Source organism: Myodes glareolus, chromosome 4 (assembly GCF_982192425.1).
Source record: "Myodes glareolus chromosome 4, mMyoGla1.1, whole genome shotgun sequence".
In the NCBI taxonomy this organism is placed as follows: domain Eukaryota; kingdom Metazoa; phylum Chordata; class Mammalia; order Rodentia; family Cricetidae; genus Myodes; species Myodes glareolus.
In genome coordinates this window covers 29,318,861-29,341,127 of record NC_142029.1, presented here as the reverse complement: position 1 = coordinate 29,341,127, position 22,267 = coordinate 29,318,861, and the positions used below count along the sequence as shown (strand labels likewise).

The window sequence follows — 22,267 nt, the reverse complement described above, 5'->3', positions numbered from 1 at the left end:
ATGCCTATGGTTCAAGATGGGAGTTCTTTGCTTCCTTTTCCTGCCATCATGGCTGCTACCTGTTGCCATGCTGGCCCCACCATGGCCTCCAACCCTCTGAACTGTAAGCCCAAATAAACTCTTTCTTCTGTAAGTTTCCTTGGCCGTGGTGTGCAACACAGCAACAACAAAGTGACTAAGGCAACCACTGTCCCCAGTTTATGCAGTGCTGGGGATTGAACCCAGGACTTTGCACATGCTAGGTAAGCATTTTCCCAGCTGAGCCACATCCCAGCCCCTGAAGAATCTTTGTGTACCACCGATAACGTGTCCCCTATTCTTACTTGTTTGAAGACAATACCTTCCTCCTGCTCAGTCTTCTCGCTCAGACACATGTGCCCTTTTCCCTTGCATCTTCAAATGCCCACTTCTCCAGCTCTGACTGTATAGGCTGCTCTCTGCCTTCATTGAACACTTTTCCTTGAGCTTCCTCAAGCCATGCCGTCTGCTTCCTCACCACAGTTTAGCCACACTCTGTAGCTTCTCCTCTTACGGCTCTGGAAAACTGCTCTCCCGCCTTCTTTCTCAAAGCTCAATCCAACAGGCTGTTTCCTTCTCCCAGAACTTAGAAATTTGACCCCGAGGCTTTCTGAAGAGCAGCATTAAGCTCGCCAGGCCCTTTCTCCTACGTGTTTCCCCTGGTCCTGGATAGAAACCTTATTTCTCCCTATGCTCACTATGCAGGTTTTCAACAAGTAGGCACAAAAAGAATGGGTTGCCACTGGAGATGGCTGTGTAACTGAGAGACTGACTGTGGGCTTCTTGCATAAGTTAATCTCTTTCTAACCTAGAGATGCTAGAACACCACCGGACCAAAGAGAAACCAAACTGCAGATTCCTAATATGAAAATAATCATTAGGTTAACTCGAACATTACAGTTTTGAATATGGCATGCTTATATTTCTATAGACTCAAAAACATTTTTTCCAAATAGCTGAATTGGCAAGGTCTAGAGGCCTATGCCTATGATCTCAGCTACTTGAGAGGGTAAGGTAGGAGGACCACAAGTTTGAGGCCTGCCTAGGCTACCAAGTGAATTCAAGGCCAGCCTAGTGACTTAGTAAGGCTCTGTCTCAAAACAAAAGAAGTAAAAAGAGGGTTGAGGGTACAGCTCTGTGGAAGAGTGCTGGCCCGGTACTGAACAACAGTAAAAATAACAACTGAACTGGATGATTGCCAAAGCCTGAAACAGTAGGGGCATGCTGAGCTTGCTCTGAGGATCCCCAGCCTTCTGAAACACTCTTACCAATAGTGAACCTGTTGGAGGTATCTGCCCCCGGACACTTGGCTCCCATCACCTGACTTCCTTGCTCTTCTAGAAGAACAATGTGACAACCTGGGCACTGTGTGGTTCTCTGTCTTCAGACACAGATGGGGAGAGGGAGCACTCTGCCTAGGGTGCTCCTTTCTTAGCAGACAGTCTCTGACTTCCCATAGCTCCAGCTTTCCCCACACAAATTCCCACGTGGGAAATCATCAACCAAACACTCCCGCTTCTGTTTTTGAAGCTTGCCAACAATTCCCTAATTATTTAACTTTGGGGAAATTTGCCTTGTTACCCTAATTAGAATTCAACACTCCTTGAGGACGGGGATATCTTCATGCTACTTTGAGACACTTGCACAAACCCCAGGGCATCTCTCTGGACTTGTTAGATGACCACCCGAGAGCTGAGAGGCAAAAAACTGATCATATTGTTACTCATGCTACTGTACACTTGGCGATCAAAGACAAACAAGGGCTCCTCTTCACTATGCGGGGCCCAGGAATTGAACTCAGGTCACCATGCTTGGTCTCAAGGCGCCTTTATCCCCTGAGCCATCTCACTGGCCTCCCCCGTTTTGTTTTGTTTTTTTCCTGTTTCTTGCTTTTTCAAGACAGGGTTTCTCTGTGTAGCTTTGGAGCCTGTCCTAGAATTCGCTCTGTAGACCAGACTGACCTTGAACTCAGAGAGATCCGCCTGTCTCTGCTTCCCCAGTGCTGGGATTAAAGGTGTGCGCCGCTACCACCCAGCTTTGGTTTTTAATATGGAGAAGGAATAAAGGACTGGGAAAGAAAAAGTGCAAAGGAAAACCTGGTAGAATATGTGAAAGCTCCTCTCTCCCGGGTTCCTCATCACCACTCTGGACTTTTCCAGAAGGAAGTTGGAGATCTTGCCACCATCTGGTTCCCCACCTGGACTGAACTGGATTTCAAAGTATTTTCCCTGCAAGAGAATTAGCAATTTCCTTTAGTACTTGGTAAACAAAAACACAGACTTGGAATACAGGGCATAATTCAAGGAAATTCATTAATGGAAGACATTCTGGATTACCCCCAGTTCTGAGCTAGACTTCCTTACTTTTTTCATACCAAACAATGCCCCGGAACATGCCAGTCACACGGTCTGCCTTCGGAGGATTAATCCCATAGCCAGACTAAATAAGGAGAGACTTGTAACACACTCATTTTCTCCCCATCTGTGTCTGAAGACAGAGAACCACACAGTGCCCAGGTTGCCACATTGTTCTTCTAGAAGAATGTATTAATCTTCAGTCGATAGGATCTTGGTTATTATCAAACTCTCTATAATGCTTGCCTGTCCAAGATACAGAAAATTGCATATGGCTTTAAACCTACATTTCCTAACAATTAGTGAGAGTATCACTTGAAACTATCAGGCATGGCAGAGGAGAGAGAGAGAGAGAGAGAGAGAGAGAGAGAGAGAGAGAGAGAGAGAGATTTCCCCTCTTCGATGTCATTATGCATGACACACAGAGAAAAAAAACTATACTTCCTTCTCCCTCTATTAGGGTTACATAGTTATAAATGCTGGGCTCTTGCTTTCTAAAGGCTAACTGAGTTATACTCTCAGAATAAAAAAAACCTTATAACAGGAAAAGGCAAGGGAAGTCATAATAATATTTTCCCTGCTCTCTAAGGAAGGCGAGTATGGGCAGGTAGCTAAAGGGTTAAAGTTGACAGTGTCTATTTTTACAAGGCATGTTAAGAATGATAATTAGAGGAAAAAGGTCATGTGGAAAATTCATTCACAGTGTGTTTCTTCTGTCATTACCTAGAAAGGTCAGAATAAAACATCCCAAATATGAAAGATGAAACAAGCAAGAATAATAACGGACAATGAGGGGCGTGAAGTGGGTTTTGGAGACGGCTGTCAGAGAAGGACAATGACTATCAGCGACCACCGGGAGACTTCTCTTGGAAATAAGACATTCCTTTCTGAATAAAGGCCAACACCAGCATGGTGGAATACACCTGCAATTCCAGCATGTGGGGGAGGGGGCAGAGATGGGCCTCCTAGACAACATAAGAAATTTAAGGCTAGCCTGGGCTATGTAAGAGACTGTCTCAAAAGAAAAATATTTTAAAAAATTAAGTAAAGGCTTTTTTTAAAGTGAGAAAGAAACTGTTTTTCTTTGAAAGTCCCACCCACTGTTTGTCTTGAAACCAGCCCACCATCAGCCTTACAGATGGCTCTTGCCTGAGTGCTAGACAGGCTGGATGGTTGAAACAGGACGCTAAATCTCCAGGCATCTGTACCTGTTTTCTAATGCATCTTTTGGCCTTTTGGAATGGTCACATTTCCATACCCTACTGCCAACAGCTCTGGACAGATACATTGAAAGCATTCACAGCACTGCAAGGGGGACCTTGTCCTAACCCTGGGGACACAGAGTTAGGAGGCACTGGGGCCAGGGGCTCTTCATTCTGTGAGCATACAAAAGAAAGCAGATTCAGAAATTCAGGAGGTGGGGTAGGGAGAAGACGAGAGGGGAGGAAAGGTCGCTCAGGTGCTCCCTTAGCCCAGTGTCTGCTCCCTTCAGACCTAGCTCGGAGGAGCAAAGTCTCCGCAAACAGGCCCGGGTCTTGGGCTTCTCTAGTCTACTGGTTTCTTAGCTCCAGACACCTGCACGCTTCCCCAGGACAAGGATGCTCCCTTTCATCAATGGTTGCTTTTCTAAGTTTCTAAGACAACTCAAGGGGCGAGCCAATTTTTAAATGGTTTTGTGTGCATTCAAAGCTCAAAAATAATTTCTCTCAAGAAGGGCACACTACTCAGAAGAGAAAGGAGAGCCTGAAAAGCCTGTCTCTTCAGAGCATGGGAAGTACTCCGGCGACTGGAATCAGGATACTTACGAATCGGCTGGAGTTGTTGTTGCGCACTGTCTTGGCGTTCCCAAAGGCCTCGAGGAGAGGGTTAGACTGCAGGATGATGTCCTTGACGTGCTGTTGCAGGGGACAGGAGGGTGTTAGGAAGACAATGGATGCTCATCATGTGATATCAAACTCAACTTTCCCCAAAGTCCTGCTTTCTGAGTAGCGCAAGGTAAGAGGCCCCGGACCCTATGTCCTGGAGAGTTTCTAGAGAATTCAGTGTTTTACTTTGTATTATACAGACAGGTTTTTACTATGAAGCCCTGGTTGGCTTTAAACTCAGAGATAGATCTGCCTTTGCCTCCTGAGAGCTGGTGTCGAAAATGTACATTACTATGCCCAGCTGTTCTGTCTGTTTTTTTTTTTTGAAACAGAGTGACATGTAGCTCAGGCTAGCCTCAACCCTGATATGTAACTGAAGATAACTTTGAACTCCAGATCCTCCTGCCTCTGCATGCCAAGTGCTAAGACTACAGGTATGTGCCACCACATGTTTTACATGGTGCTAGGGAGCAAACCCAGGGCTTGGTGCCTGCTGATCAAGTACTCTGCCACCCGAGCCGCCTCTACCGTTGATATTTCATTAATGTATTCTTGCAGGGCTGCAGCAGGATCCGACTTATGTGAATAGGTTTCCCAACCCCTCCTAGTGTGAAGCAGCATCCCAAAGCTGGGGTGCCACCAGGAGCCCAGAGCCCACACAGTCCGGGACTGGTTTTCCACGCTGCTTGCCGTGACCCTCTCCCGCACTCCTGGGTACAGTTGGTGATCACAGCCGGGAAGAAGCCTCCTCACTGCTGCATCTTCCCCAAGTGTTCACTTGCAACACTGAGAGGCAAGACTTAGCTAGATGGCAAGGAATCAGTTTCTCTTTCCCAAACATCCACAGAAACACAATCTTGTGTTGTCTCAAACTCTAAATGTACTAGTCACCTGGGGGTCTTGTTAAAATGCAGAGGTAAGTTTAATAGGTCTGGGGCAGGGCCCAGGAAGCTGCATTTCAAAGCAATCCCTGCTCACAGGGAGCTTGCTGCCAAGCCTGGGTCTGATCCTCAGGACCCACACGGTGGAAGAAGTTAATGGACACCCTTAAATCAGCCCTGGTGTTACTGCTTCTTCTAGCATGGACTCAGACTCAGGTCAGCCAGGGGCAACACCAGATCGTGGACACAGCTCTTGGCCAACAACAGGAGAAGAATTTAGTGTGAACACTCCAGTCCTATGCCAGACTTAAAAGTGTGCAAAACACATCACAGACATGAGGCTTCTCAGCTGATAGGACCCGGCACTGGAGAGGGCTTTTGACAATGACTCACGCCTTGTACATCTAATTATTCACATGCTATGGTTAAATGTGTTCCAGAAATAACAAGTCTCCTGGCTTGTGCTCTTGAGCTACTGACTAATTTGAAGCCAAGAGTTCTGGATCAATGTCCTCAAAGGAAAACAGGAAGAGAAAAATCAACATTAACCGTCTGCAGCTTGGCCACTGGGTCACAGGCTATAGCAAATGGGACTAGATGAAGGTACTAAAACTGACTATGGGACAAGTCTATGTGCTCCTATGGTACCCTCAAACATCTCAGAAGACAGAATGCCACAAAGCTCGGGAGGGAGCATCCCACTCCACACAGGGAGTGACAGTCACTAGCACCAAGGTAAACTCTGGGTGGTCCCACCATCCGGTCAGTTCCAGACTTAGCAGACTAAGCTGCCTCCCTCCTTTACAAGCCAGGACTGTATATAAACTTTGCATTACTTTGTAAAGTAAACTTGGAATGTGTGAATCTTTACTATTCCTTTTAATCTTTTGTTTGCAGGTTAGATGTGCTATGCCACTTAATGACACTCAGTTTCTCTTTGGGAGAAATAGAAAAGATCTGGAAGCTTCTCCCTTTAAAAAAATATAGCCTTATTTATTATTATTATTGTTCTTTTTGGTTGCAATGCTGGGATGAAACAAACTCAGGACAATTGATTCAGGCATGCTAGGCATACATTCTTTCTCTCCTCCATTTATTATTATTATTATTATTATTATTATGTTTTCAATACAGCGTTTCTCTGTGCAATAGCTCCAGTTGTCCTGTATCTCACTTTGTAGACCAGGCTGGCTTCAAACTCACAGAGATCTGCCTGTCCCTGCCTCCCAAAGTGCTGCGATTAAAGGCGTGTGCTACCAATGCCCAGCTTCCTTTTGTTACTTTTTAAAAGATGGTTTCATATAGCCCAGACTGGCCCTGACCACAGGACCCTGAACCCTCCCTTTGCTTGCCTCCATTCCCCTAGAGCTAGGCTTACAGGCGTGTAGCCACCACGCTTAGTTTATGCAGGGTTGGGGATGAAATTTAGGGCTTTGCAAGTGAGGGAAGTCCTCTTGCAGCAACAAGCTTCTTAACACTGAGCTACATGCCCAGCTCAAGAGTGGGATTTGGGCTATAGCTCAGCTGATAAATCGAAGCCTTTATAACCTGGGCAGGATGATGCACTCCTGTAACCTCAGAGGTAGAGGCAGGGGTTTCAGAAGTTTAAGGCTGTCTTTGACAACTAGTAAGATCTTATGTCAAAACATAACAACAACAACATGTTAGAACTGCTGTGTGAGACAGCGCCTGCCTGCACCTTTCTAGATTTTGCTGAGACAGCCTGATTGGCCTGTGCTATTTTATGCTCCTATTAGTAACAAAAATGACTGTGCCCCCACATTTTCTTTTTAACCAGCAATGTTTATATGAACTACAGGAGTTCTGACAATGTGGTCGGTATAATTATTACTAATAATAATGACGGTGGTGATAATGGTTTTTTGTTTGTTTTCTTGCTTTGTTGAGACAGATTCATACAGCCCAGTCGAGCCTCGCTAGCCTTGGACTGGCCGTGTAGTTAAGAACAGCCTTGAACTTCTGATCTTCCTGTTTCTAGCTCTGAGTGCTGGGATTGCAGACGTGCATCTTCATGCCTGATGCGTGCGGTGCTGGGAACAGAGTTTAGGGCTTTGTGCAGCCACGTGAGCATTCTACCGGTGGAGCTAGATCTGCAGCCCCAGTTCTGGTGTAGTTTTAATAAAAATTTCTCTTATCTTCATGTCTGATGAATAACTTGTACTTCCTTTCATCTGAGCTATCTTTCATGTCTCTTATTCTCCATTTGAACAGCGGCCCTTTTGATTAATTTCTAAGAGCTCATTATCTATTAGACATGTCACTATGAACACATACAATTTCTGTGTACATTTCATGTACCTTGGTTACCCGAGCTGCGCTCTATAAAATAATTTCTTTACAAAGCTACGAAAAGATCAAAGGTGTGTGTCACCATGCCCGGCTACAGATGGAGCCCCTGACCACAGCACAGCCTCACCTGGACCTTGGGGCCTCCTCCGGACACCCTGGAGACATAGCCCATGATGTACTTGGCAGCTACTGTCTTTCCAGCGCCACTTTCGCCACTGAGGAAAGAAAGACAAACACCATGATGAAGTGGTCCCTGCCAGCTCCTTCATCCACATCGCCAACAAATGAATCAATCAGAGGAACTAGGAAGAAAGAAAGTCAGGTGGGGGTAGGGGCCAGCACGATGCTAGTTGAGAAACGGGGGTCACAGCAGGACCAGCTCACTCCTCTGACCCTGTTGAGCGTGGCACAGACTGAGCCTTTACCATTGCCATCATGCGCGGGGCAGACAAATGAGTTTTCTTTTCTTTTTTTCAAACGATTTATTTATTTTTATTTTTATTTTTGTATATTGGTGTTTGACTTGTGTGTATGTCTATGTGAGTGTGTTGGATCCTCTGGAACTGGAGTTAGAGATGGTTGTGAGCTACCATGTGGGTGTTGGGAATTGAACCCAGGTCCTCTGGAAGAGCAGCCAGTGCTCTTAACCACTGAGCCATCTCTTCAACCCTAGTTGAGTGTTCTAATTGTCTAATAACAGGAGGCATGATTAGGAAACTATAAGTATCAGAAGGATGGAATTTTCTAAAAATTATAAGTAACATCCACACACATTTTTGTAAATGGAAGAAAGGAGGCTGTGAAGCAATTTCACCTCACATATTTAACTCTAATTAAAGACAAAAGAGTTACAAGAGTGGTTTTGGAAGGACTAGGGGTACAGCACAGAGGTAAGCTTCACTAGATGTATGAAGCCTAATGTTCAATTTCAAGTACAGAAAGCCCCATTTTTCAAAATATTTAGGAGAGATTTTGGTCAGGGAAAGGTGACAATGGGAGAGCTGTTATTTCAGATAGTTCTTTTCTAACCCTGTTGTTATGCTGTGTTATTTTGTTTATATTTTACATATACATAAATATGCATGCATCTAAACACATACATATATAAACATATATATAAATATATACATATATATGTGCAAAAATGGGCACTGAGGCTTCAGGCTCTGCCTTGATGTAATGCAAGCTTCCTTATTTTAGAAGCACTAAAATTAAAGGATGAGGCAATATTAATCACATCCTGAGAAACAAAGACTGTCTTCCGCTGGGTGGCCTGACTGCACAGCAATAGCCTTTTGTTAATAGTCTGTTTTCCAAAAATCCCCATTCTTCCCTCAAAATCCCCCTGAATTCATAATGACCTCAATCCAAAACATGCTCAGCTCCATCAGAAGTCTCATCAGAAACCTTGGTGTCGCCAAAATAGAGTTTGTTAAAGCAACCCACATCTAGAAAAGGACCCAGCGCGAAAACTGTAGGCTGCCCTAAGTTCAGAGGTTCAGACTTGTCCTCGGTAGTCAAGAAACTGGAGGGGCACATCTCAGGTCCTATGAAACTCACACTAGTTGACATCAACAAATGTGGCCAATTGTAGACCGCTATCCTCCCAGCTGCCATGGTCAGAGCAGCTGTGACCACTTACAAGTGGCCTTCAAGAGCCTGCCTGTTAGTGTTGTTCCTGCAGAGGAGAGGCTGGGAGGGTCACTGGATCCTCACCTGAATTGTAGGGAACTCTCTGGCAACTATCTCCGGTCCAGCTGTGTGTGTGTGTGTGTGTGTGTGTGTGTGTGTGTGTGTGTGTGTGTGTGATTTTGTCCCAGCTGCAGTTGGACTCACAGACCCCTATTTTATGACTTACTTTATAAGATGTAACAATATAAACACTGAAAAACTTTGGGAAAAGGACGTGTAATGTTACAGAAACAATGAAGATAATTATGTAACAAGTACAGACCAGGCAGCTCAGGTTCAATGACAACAATGTATCTACAACAGGTTGATAACAATATAAAAATAATACAGGAAAAAGAAAGGGCAGAACAACTAGAAAAGATGGTACTTTGTTCTAGTCTGCTCTCTGTCGCTGTGATAAAACACCATGTCAAAACAGTTCAGGGAGGATGGGGTTTATCTGGTTTCTAGCAGGTCATCAGCAAGGGACACCAACACAGGAATCTGGAGGCATAGAGACCATAGAGAAGTGCTATTTACTATTTTACTCCCTAAGGCTTGCTCAGTTTGCTTTCTTTCTCTTTTCTTTCTTTCTTCCTTCCTTCCTTCCTTTCTTTCTTTCTTTCTTTCTTTTTTCCTTTTTCTTTCTTTCTTTCCTTTTTTCTTTTCTTTTTTTTTTTTTTTGATTTTTCGAGACAGGGTTTCTCTGTAGCTTTGGAGCCTGTCCTGGAACTAGCTCTTGTAGACCAGGCTGGCCTCAAACTCACAGAGATCCTCCTGCCTCTGCCTCCCGAGTGCTGGGATTAAAGGCATGTGCCACCATCACCCGGCTATTCTTCTATGCCTTAGAATGACCTGGATACTCCCACATCAATCATGAATCAAGAAAATGCCCCAGAGGCAGGTCTACAGACAATTAGACAACCCTTTTCTCTTGAAAATTTCATGGCACTAAGCATTGAACCCCGAACTTCATGTATGCCAGGCAAGTAATGTATCACCGAGCTACAAATCCAGCCCTGATACTCATGTGATTTCTTCCTTTAAAAAAAATAGATATTTTATTTTTAACTATGTGTATATGTATGTGGTTGTGTATGGCTATGTACACGAGTGCAGTGTCTATGGTGGCCAGAAGGGGGCATCAAATTCCACTAGAGCTGGAGTTAATAGGCAGTTGAGAGTCAGTCACCCAATAGGATTGCTGTGAACTAAACTTACGAGAACAGTACACACTCTTAACCATTTCTCAAGCCCCTGCGATTCTCTTAACGCCTACATTCTTATTTTGTTTTTTATAGTTCTATTGTCCTACTACTGATTGGCTGGACTGACTGGCTATTGAGCTCCAGGGATCTGTTTCTCCCCTGTCCCCTCCCAGTGCCTGGGTTACGGAGAGCTTACCACTCTGCCTGGCACTTACATTTTTTTGGTTTTGAGATAGAAAATTAACTGTGTATTTTATATTTTTAATAACATTTTTTCACAAAAAAGGAAGGATCACATCACAATGTTAATGAATATTCATCATTTTCATTACATCCCTATTCGACTTTTTATATATCACGATGACTAATCAGATTTCTGTAAGCTTAGATTTTTGTATTCAGAATTCCTTAGAATAAACTACCACAGAGAAAAACATACCAAACTAGTAGACTTCTAACATAAAAGTCTAATTACCTACACCTCTGCAGTGCCCTTGTTTAATGTCAGTGCCCAGACATGAATTACTTCATCTTTAAAAATGTTTTTAAAAGAGGGGCAGAGGGCACTCATGCCAACGGTGCACATGTGGGGGGCGCTCATGCCAACGGTGCATATGTTGGGGGCACTGATGCCAATGGTGCACATGTGGGGGGCACTCATAACAACGGTGCACATGTGGGGGAGCATTCATGCCAAGGGTGTACATGTAGGGAGCATGCTAATGCCAACGGTGCACATGTGGGGGGCGCTCATGCTAACGGTGCACATGTGGGGGGCACTCATGCCAACAGTGCACATGTGGGGCTCAGAAGTCAGGATGATTTGAGGGAGAAGTCCTTGCTCTTATGGGTCCTGGGGAATGAACTTAGGCCACTGGGCAAGAGACACCCTGTGTCCCAGACCTGATCAAGCATTGTATCTCATTGTGTGAAGCAAAAGAGCAGAATTATAATGGAGAAAGTAACTCTGTTCATCTATTAAAATAAGTATGTCACATCCCAAAATAGGACATCCACATTCTCAGTAGCTGTGACTTTCTTTTCTAGGCAATCTAAAATAACTAGTTCTGGCTAAACATTGATCTGAATGCTCGTTTCTCGGTTTCAGTTCATAGGCACTTAAAGAAAAACTTTATTGATCACAGCCGGCAATTTACTCAAAATAATGGCACAATAATGGAATGTTCCATAATTATTGAAGTTTACAATATATATAACCACAATTGCCCTGGCCTGCTCGGAGGGAAAAACACTGTCTAAAGTGATGGGACCACGAAGACACGAGACATTAAACAGCATACCCCAAACCACTTGCTCTGTGGCTCATATACATACAGACAACCGTTCCTAATTCCATTGTTTTGTTTGACTTCTAGGGAAGCAGGGCAGAAAACGACCAAAGTTCAGCTAGGCGTGGGGGTGTGCGCCTGTAATCTCAGCCCTAGGGCTGAGGCAGAAGGATCAAACTCTGTGACAGTTTGGGATACATACAGCAAGACCGCCTCAAAAACTAAGGGCGAGATATGTAGGGGGAGCGCTCACCACGCATGCTGTCCTAGTCAGGGTTGCTATTACTATGGTGAAGCATCATGACCAAAAGCAACGTGGGGAGGAAAGGGTGTATTTGTCTTACACTTCCACATCATTGTTCATCATTGGAGGAAGTCAGGACAGGAACTCCAGTAGGGCAGGAGCCAGGAGCCAGGAGCTGATGCAGAGGCCATGCTGACCCATGGGTTGCTCAGTCAGCTTTCTTAGAGAGCCTAGGACCACCAGCCAGGGTTGGCCACACCCACAATGGGCTGGGCCAAGCACTAATTAAAATACCACCCTACAGGTTTACTTGCAGCCTTATCTGATGGAGGTACTGTCTCAGTTGAGGCTCCCTTTCCTCAGAGGACTCTAGCTTGTGTCGAGGTGACTTAAAACTAGCCAGCACACATGCCAAAGGCCCTGAGTTTGATTCCCAATGCGGGAAACAAAATCAAAAACAAAATTTCCTATATAAATTAGGGATAGTAGGACTAACAGGAGAGCTCAGCAGGTAAAAGCATTTGTTGCCAAGCCTCATGACCTGAGTTCAGCCCCTGGGAGGCACAGCGGAAGAGAGAACTGAGTCTTATGAGTGTCTTCTGAATCTCATACACTCACCATGGCACACTTGCACACTCATAGGTGCACAAACAATGAATAAAAATGTAAAAAAATTTAAGAAATGAAGAAAGCTCACCAATGATCCTTAGCTGGGACAGCCAACAGAGCCCAGAGTATTTAAGTCATCACCATGTTCCATTCTTCCCTCACCATCAGAACCCGGACCTCCAAGATCAGAACCCAGACCTCCAAGGGCAGGCTCTAGACTACAAGGGCAGGTTCTAGACTACAAAGGCAGGCTCTAGACTAGGCACACTTAACTAGTGCTCCAGTTTGTTCCTAGCCACTGGAGATTGGTAATTCAAAATCAAAGCCAAGAGAGACTTTATAGGAAACACCAACCCAAATAGGAAAACAACAGGATGTTCGTGTGTTAGCTGTAAAAATCGAAACCACAGCCATTTATCATGCTGTGTTACTAACTGGATTCAAGGGGACAGTAACTGTTTTTGAAAGTCAGGCTGTCCCTTGCTTACAGAGCGACAGTGCCTCCGAATCCCCTGCAGTGACTCTAGCATGTTTGAAGGCATTTCAGCCTAGGTGCTGCTGACTCAGACATCTTGACTGCTGGAAGACTCCATCCTGGGTCTGGAAATCTCCCAGTAGGTACTATTTCTTCATAGGTGTTGTTTCCTGGCAACTAATTGGATGAACGCAAATGAGGTGCATTTGTATCTGTTTGGGTTTTAGGAAAGGTAAGGAACAGCAACTATGCACCCATTTTGTTCCCAGGATGCAGGGTAGAAGCCCCTCTTCTTGTGGATGTGATGAGAAAGGCCATGCATATGCCTCTAGTCTAAGATGAGCTGATGGCCTCCTGAGGAATCTTTTAAAAAAAAAATAAAACAGGTTTAAAATATTTTTATTTTTTATTTGTGTGTGTGTGTGTGTGTGTGTGTGTGTGTATACCACATGTGTACTCATGCTTGTGGAGACCAGAAGAGGGCATCAAACACCCTGAGCTGATTGTGAGCCACTTGATATAGGGTCCTGGGAACTGAAGGCAAGTCCTCTGGGAGACTGGCATGTGTTCTTGACTACTGAGTCACTTCTCCAACTTCCGCCTGAGGCATCAAAGCACGGAAGTTGTCTTGACAACGGTGAGATAAGAGGGATGGGGTTTGGGAGACTTGTGGAGTACGTATTAGAAAAACTTTTCTAAAACCAAATAACAAATATTTATTTCTCATTGAGATAGGAAAAGTTAGCCAAGAAGGATGTGTGTGTGTGTGTGTGTGTGTGTGTGTGTGTGTATGGTGTACATGTGTATGTGTGTGTGTATACACATATGTGTGTGTTTCTACAGATACGTGTGTGCAAATGGAAGGTAGAAATTGACATCAGGTGTCTTCCTCTGTTGCTTCCTCCTTGGTCTCAGTCTCTCATTGAATGTGGTCTCATTGAAAGGGTCACTGAGCTCCATGGGTCTGCCTGATCCCCATGCCCATTGTTAAGGTTACAGATGTGTATGGCCACATACATCTTTTTATGTGGGTGTTGGGGATTCAAACTCAGGTCCCTGTTTGCTCCACAGGCCTTTTACCCACTGAGCCACCTCCTCAGCATGGTCAAATGTTAACAGCTCTTGAGTCCTTACTGGTATGTACCCATTTAAGCAAATCTGCCCAAAATACTATCTTAGGCCCAGATGGAACAAACAGCAGCCTGCATAGACAACTTAGCAACAATGGGAAACCACATCAAAGAAGGTTCTGAACAGCCCTCTCCAATGACTCCATTCAGACTCCTTTCCTGAAAGCCCGTGGGGCCTGAGACTGACATTGGTCAGATGAGGCAGGCCTTTTTGTTGGCCTCCTGGGAGGTTCTGGGGCTGAGGAGAGAAGGATCCTCGCCCAGACCCTGAAATCACACTAAAATATCAACCCTCAAATATGTTCTAGTGCATTAAAATACGAAAGTGTAGCCCGACTGCTATCCTGGGCAGACAATACGGAAAAACACGGCAGCACACTGAGCAAAGCGTTACTAGGACAATAGCTGCTACTTCCCCCAACCCCAAACACCTACGGAATTAATGCTATCGGGCAGTCAGCACTGTCAACTCTGCCCAGAAAGCAGCTCTGTGGCAAGGCTCACCTTGATCAGCCCAATAAACAGGAAAGGCCTGATGTTTAGTCTGAAGATAATTTAAATCCAAAATTGGCTCCTTGCTATATATAAAATTCCCTTTGATGTTACTAGAGGATATTCCAAACCATTCATGAGCAACTTAGAGGGATATTTAATTCCTTATTAACCTTTCTTATATTTGTCTAACTTTGTGCCCCTGCTTTTGTTTTTTTTTGTTAAAATTTGTTTTTATTTTATTTTATTTTATTAGTATTGGAATATATATATATGTACCATGTGTGTGCCTGGTGCCCTAAGAGGCCAGAAGAGGTTATTAGATTCCCTGGAACTGGAATTACAGTGAGCTGTCATGTGGGTTCTGGGAATCGAACCTGGGTCCTCGGTAAGAGCTGCCAGTGCTCTTTAACTGCTGAGCCATCTTTCCAGGTCCCAGCAGTCTCCAATGTTTAAATGCAGCAACTAAGGCTTGCATAAGTCATGCACCTGAAATAGAGCAAAGCAGAGTCCATGCCCAGTGTCATCCCAGAGATCTTTTCAAGTCATGCTGGGCTGCAACAGTTATGTACCAGCTAAACGAACACAGGCTGGTTCACAGGAGCAGAGAAATAAACTCCTGGGGGTAGGTGGCCCTGGCTTGTGATGTGGGATTGCCCTCTGGATGCTATGAATATGTCTTATTGCCATCGGTTAATAAAGAAGCTACTTTCGGCCAATGGCTTAAGAGAGGAAAGACAGGCAGAAAATCCAAACACAGACGCAAACAGAGAGTAGGCGGAGTCAGAGAGATGCCATGTAGCCCTTGAAGGAGACAGATGCCCCAGTAAACCACGAACCTCATGGTTAAAAACAAAATAATAGAAATGAGTTAATTTAAGATGTAAGAGCTGGCTAGAAATTTGCTTAAGCTATTGGCTAAACAGTACTGTAATTAATAGAGTTTCTGTGTGATCATTTTGGGTCTGAGCGGCCGGAAACGAACAAGCAGTCCCCACCTACAGGCTTGGATCAGAGTGTGGCCACACTCCAAATACAAGACACTTCACATGTTTCTTTACCTAACACCCAGTTTCCTGAGCTGTCAAAGAGGGACATAATTACTAGTTGGCCACATTGCCAAGAAGATTAAAAATTGTATCGTTAGGACTGAGAAGATGACTCAGTTAATAAAGTATGTGCCTTGCAAGCATTAGGACCTGAATTCTAGCCCTAGAACCTACAGAAAAAAAATCACAACAAGACAAAACTAAAAAGCTGGGCTTAGAGGCACGTGCCACATTCCAGGGCTGGGGAGGGAGGTAGAAACAGGCTCACGGGTCAGTCAGCCTAGCCTACTTGTGGAGTTCCAGACCAGTGAAAGACTTGTCTCAAAAAGACAAGGGGGACAGCACCTGAGGAATGACGCTTGAGGTTGCCCTCTGACCTCCATATTTATACAAACACATGTGCATTCACATACATGTAAAAGAGATGTCAGTGTGATTGAGATAATGTTAAGTTGCCAGCCCTCCTCAACTAAAGGCATCTTCAGAACCACAAGAGCTAAAAGGTAAGTTGCTGCCTAGATGCGGGTCTCTCCTCTTGCAATCCACAGATGACAGCCATTCTCAACCACTTCTCTTTGTCAGAGACAAAGGCTGGCAGGGCTCATCAGAGACCACAGTGAGCCTCAAAGGCTGAGGTTGCCGGGATAAACAAGACATTGCGTGGGCCATCAGAAACCCAGGGGAGCCGTGCAAAGGGTCCCGGTGATGATGATAAAAGGCTCTTGAGATACATCAAAGACAGGAAGGCAGCTTGAGAATCCAGGAGACTAAGCATTCGATGATGCGGGAGCCAAGAGCGGAGCAGACACAGCCACATACGAGAGGCAGTCTCACTGCAGTTTTCTTTTACTCATTAGCACTGTGAGTGTTAGGGAAGCCAAAGATGAAATGTCTTTTCAAGCAGGTAGGTCGACAACCCCAGATCCAGTACTGGCAGCTAGCTTCTACTCCACTGCTCACAGTCAGCCCGTCCACAAATCCCTTCAAAATATGTCTTTGGTAATTCCTCGTTTTGTTTAGGAAACAGGATCTCATTAGGTAGCCCAGCCTGACCTGGAACTAGCTATGCAGACCAGGCTGGGCTGTCACAAAGAGCTGCCTGCCTCTGCCTCTGGAGGGCTGGAATTAAAGGCGTGTGCTGTGCCACCATGCCCGCTCTATCTTTATGAGTTCTTTTTAAAGGCAGGGAGGAGGACGGCTGGTAAAATGTCTTAGTGGGGTAGAGGCACCTGCTGCCAGTCCTGAAGATCTGAGTTTGATCCCTGGGAACCCACGTGGTAGAAGGAGTGACCTGACTCCTGATAGCTGCCCTCTGCACATCACATGTATGGACGCACTCCCCCGCCCCTTCTGATATGGACACCAAACAAATACGTTTAAAACAGAGGTGCCAGGTCTATAACTGAGGTGACAGGAAGCTTTCCCAAAATGCACAGTGCCCTGGCTTTGGTGCCAGTACCATGTAAATCAGGCTCGATGATGCCACTTGCCTGTAATCTAAGCACTCTGGAGGTGGAGGCCGAGCATCAGGAGTTCAAGGTCAACATCCTAGGCTTCACGGTGGTCTCAGAGCCAGGCTGGGCTACGTGAGACCTCATGTCTACATGGTGCCTTATGTCGAACAAATAAACAAACGGACAGACAAATACGGAAACCTTGCTAGATGTTAATGAATTCATTCAAGACAGACACCCTACTCTGCAGGAAGCGAATACTTCAAAATATTTTTGAAAAATGAAACTCTAACAAACGTGATGCGTGCGGTATCTCAGTTCTGAAATATGCCAAGGTCGCACAGGCTCGGGAGGCCCAAAGCGACAGGAATTCATGTTTGTTCTTGTCAGCAGTAAATGCACCACAGAAATCTTCTCTGAGGTCTAATATGTCCCCACAGAGGCTAGGGGGCAGGGGCTTCAGAACCGCATGTGGACACATTGCCAAGAGCTTGTCTGGGGACACACCGGTGACACGGAACGCATCAGAAACTTCCTGGTTCTTCTTCCCGCTTTAAACCACACCAGAGCTGACCTAAAAGGTTTGCATAACTGTCTCTGACATACAAAAAAAAAAAAAAAAACAAAAAAAAAAAAAACAACACTCCAGATACATTCTAACACACAGATCCAGACATGGATTCTGGGAGAACGGATAATGAATGAACTAAGCAGACATGGGCTGTTTGGTGGCCAGGCTTGAGGGTGACTCCCGAACCTTGAGTTGCTCATGACTCTCAGTGATGTGAACCTACCTGGAGCTGCCTGGAGCCCACACTAGCTTGCTGGTCCCTGTGTCCCTTCTCGGGTTTATTGAGTGTCATGCAGCTGCAATGCCAGCTCAGTTCAGTTCCCCATCTGAGTACTAGGTCTGTGGATCCCTAAAGAGTTCATCTTCTCTCCACTAATAAGGGGTATTATTATCTCTCTGGATAACCTTTTGTGATTTCCTGACCCTGTGCAGACAGCTTCAGGATATTACCTTCTCTGAAGGCTACCCAGCCTGCCATCTACAGACGAATCCACCACCCAGTCAACTAATTATATGCTACTATACAAAAACCATATGGTTACAATGTAGAAAAAGACCATAGGGAAAATAGAAAAAAGAATGGATGACAGAGCTCTGGGGCCCACACAAACCCAGGGACCACAAAGCAAAGAGGATGCAGAATGGTCCAGGTGTATCTTTATTCATCAAGATCAGAACTGGGGGCAGTGGGGGGGAGGGCTGGTCAATTGGGCAGCTGCTAGCTTAGCAAGCTTGACTTGGAATAAAGAATTTCGAAGCCAAGGAATCTTGGAAGTCGTCAGCTCCATCAGTTCACTATCAGGAGAAGAAACTGAGGGCCTAGAGAGGTACTCCGTGAGCTGCTGAGGTTCAGGGGGCTGGTGAGCCTGCCAGGTTGAAAGAGCTGTCCGAGAGCAAAGGAACCCACATACCGAAGAACAAACTCAGGAGAGGTCGGGCATTGGCCTCTGTAACTGGGGGAATGAAGTCAAGGCCCTTGCAGCAACATCCTCCCTCTTAGGTCCATCTTTGTCTGCCTGGTGGCCAAGGCCACCAAAGCGTCTAAAGAGACTTGTGGCAGATTCTTTGCGCCATACAACAGAACCTCTGCCCTCCAGAGGAAGAGGTTAAAGGCCCTGATTGAGCCTTCAGTAGACGCCTGGATAAAAACTCTAGACCTTAAGACACTCAAGCAAATAGCCCTGATTGTCCATAAGTAGTTGTCACACACCCCCTTGGAGGGGGTCACACCATCCACGCCTCTGTGTGTACACCTCCCATGACCGGAAGCCCCACACCCGGGCCTCTGCCTCCTCATCCGATGTGCTGACTCTTCCGTGCAGTTGTGTTTTGTGCTCTGTTGCTACAATCAAACTGTAATCATAGACACCAAAAGGGGTTCTTTTTTTTTCAAGCAAATCTATTTTATTTTATGTGCATTGGTGTTTTACCTGTATGTACGTCTGTGTGAGGGTGTCGGATCCCCTGGACCTGAAGTAACAGACAGGTGTGAGCTGCCATATGGGTACTGGAATTGAAACCAGGTCCTCTGGAAGACTAGTCAATATTCTTAACTTATGTCTCCAGCCCCCAAGAGCGGTTCCTGTGAATGTTTGGACCTGATAATTTGAGAACTGACTCTGTCAGACAGAAGGGAGGGCTGTCTCGTCAGGGGCCGGGATCCTTAACCTTAGTTTTGCTTCCCTGTTCTACCATAGCCTAAATTAGAAGTGCATCTCATCTGAACGGCTGCAAAGATAGGTCTTGGAAACGGTCTCTGATTCTACACTGGAGCATGTGAATCAAGATGGCAGAAGCGAGGAAGAAGCAGGAACTGGTGCAGTTGCAAGCTCTTGAGTAACAAATTCTTCCTTCCCAGGAAACACCCAGAAGAGGGGCAGAACAAGAAAGGAGAAGGAAGACAGGAACCAGAAAACTCATACTGAACTCTCTCATTAAATGCAGTGAAGGAAACACCACCCCCCTCCAGTGACTTCAAAATGCTGTCATACAAAAGCATTTCCTGTTACTCAGGCAAAATCCTTCTCTGTGCATCCCCCTGAACCGGTTTAACCTGCATCTCATCTACCATCTGCATCTAACTTGCGACTTCTGGAAGAATCACTTGAAGAAGTGAATGCAGCAAGCACATGAAGAACCAGTCACACAAACCTAGAAGATACCCCTAGTATAGGTCTATAGCATGGGCCTCTGGAGGCAGAACACAGGCGGAGAAGAATGCTTGACACATGCAAGGTCGTGTGGCCAGCAGTCCGTAGGAGCAAAATGAACCCGAAAGCCAATGTCATGGAGGGAGGGATAAAAGCTGGGCATAGGGGAACTGTGGCAACACAAGCAAATTCAAGCTTCATAAAAAATACAACTATCTTCTCTCAATTTGCATAAACCACCAGGAAAGAGCAAGCTGTTGACAACTGAGAGATTGAGCACAGGCTGCCGGGCTTCAGACACCCTGGAGAATGAAGGATCACTAGTTCTCTGGCTGGGATAATGGTCGCAGAGATGTGCAATACAAGGATTTTATTTTTCCTCCAGACACATGGGTAAAATGTCATTGAGTCTCTCTTCATCCTGAAGCCCTGGGGACTTGCATTTACCTCAAAATGCTTCTGTTGCCTTGCTTTACTTTTTCATTTTGTACCATGTAAGTGTTTTAGAGGGTGGGAAGAAACCAAATTCTCAGATCTTAAGTTAGGTGTGATGGTGTGCTGCTGTAATCCCAGCACTCAGGAGCGGAGGCAGGGGGACTGGGAGATTGGAACCAGCATAGGCTACTAAGCAAGACTCTTCCTCAAAAAAAAAAAAAGTCAATGATAGTAATATTTAAATTTTAAAGCCCGAAAATTAAGAGTGTAAATAACCGTATTAGTGAAACACCTTGACACATGAATGGCATAGGAAAATATTAAATTAGCTGACTTTTAAAATATAATATTTGGGGACTGGAGAGATGGCTCAGCAGTTAAGCGTGCTGGTTGCTCTTGCAGAGGCCCCAGTTTCTATTCCCAGGACCCATATGGTCTCCCACAACTGTCTGTAGCTCCAGTTCCAGGGGATCCAATGTGCTCTTCTGGCTTCCATGGGCACTGGACACACATACAGTACACAGACATACATTCAGGCATAAAAACAAATAACTCTTTACTTACATTTATATGATTTATATTTATTATATATATAAATTTATATTTACCTAATATTTTGAATGTAAATATTGGACATATGGGCCAAAAGAATAAAAAGAAATTTTAAAATGAATTCAGTATTGCTATTAATTTGTATTATTTTGTTGGTGTTATAATAATATTGGTATTATTTATTTTAAATAAATATGTGCATATATGTATATATATTCATACACACATATACATAATGCACACAATATAAAGCAAATAATTATGTTTATGTCATCAAAGACCAAGATATTTTAGTTGAAGAGATACAAGTTATAAATATAAAAATCAAAGATATTTTAAAACTCTACAATCTGCACACACATGGAGCACAAACATACATTCCGATAAAATACTCATACACACGAAATAGTAATAATAGCAATAATAAATGAAAGCAGATAACTCTGTAGTCTTAAAGATAAGCTAGAAATGACAGGATGAACTCAGGCCTCACTGTTTTCTTAAGAACTCAAGTCCCTTAGCATTGTCCACTGCAGAGACCAGAAGCGCTGACAACTGGTACCCAGAACAGTGGTGTCTAAACATCCTGCCCAGTCCATCAAACAAGGACCCCTTGGAGAAAGGGCCAGTTCCAGGCGTGAGGAGGACACGAACAAGATGATCTTGGACCATTTGCAACAACAAAAAAAAAGATCCAAGAGGACTTGAGATGTGTCAGAGGGCATGAAGGCCAAGACAAGGAGAAGGAGATTATCTGAGACACCAAAGGAATAACTGCAGTGTAAACAGGGAGCTATTTAAAATTCACCAGTTAGAAGTGATACTGAAAATAAATACAGGCTACCTTCAGAGGTTGCCAGGGCAACAACTCATTACTTTGAAAAGTGAGGAGAAACGACAATGAGTAGGCATTTTATCTAGTTTTCCCTTAAGGATTACATTTTAAGATGAAATAGAAAAGTTCAACTATCACATATAAAAGAAATAACAGAATGAGAAAATAACTTTAATTAAGCAATGGTCGTGAAAATGAGAATCAAAAACGGGTGGGTCTCTTGACATTCTGAACATCGTATAGAGAGAGACCAACAGGAATGAAGTTCATGGCAGAGCAGGTGTTTTTGCAAACATTGAATCTGCATCTGGCCGTCCTTTGAGACATGCTATCAATTTTCACATGTAGGCATTAACAGCTGTCAACTTGATGGGACCTGGAATCAGTTGGGAAACAAACTCTGGCCGTGCCTGTGAAGAAGGCTCTAGACTGGGGCAACTGAGAAAGGAAGACCCACCCTGAATATGGGTGCACCAAGGGCTGGGGTCTTAGACTGAATAAAAAGGAGAAACCATGCTGAACACCAGAATTTGTCTCCCTCTTTCCCTACTGCAAGCCACCACATATTCTTAAGTTCATGACGGACTGTACCCAAAAACTGTGAGCCATAGTAAACCCCCAAATAAAAACAGACACATGACTATTATGGTCACAATGAAAATGATCTCCAGATGA

General features: G+C 44.6%; 1 protein-coding gene across 1 annotated transcript in view; it reads right to left on the bottom strand.

Moving 5' to 3' along the window:
- Myo1e (myosin IE) overlaps positions 1-22,267 on the bottom strand; it is a 197,219-nt gene that overhangs the window by 74,783 nt on the left and 100,169 nt on the right. Inside the window, exons 5-7 of the mRNA XM_048423271.3 lie at positions 7,556-7,643; positions 4,178-4,267; positions 2,115-2,246 (exon numbers count right to left, since the gene is read on the bottom strand). Of these exons, the coding sequence (XP_048279228.3) occupies positions 2,115-2,246; positions 4,178-4,267; positions 7,556-7,643 (310 nt within the window). The remainder of the gene's footprint in view (positions 1-2,114; positions 2,247-4,177; positions 4,268-7,555; positions 7,644-22,267) is intronic.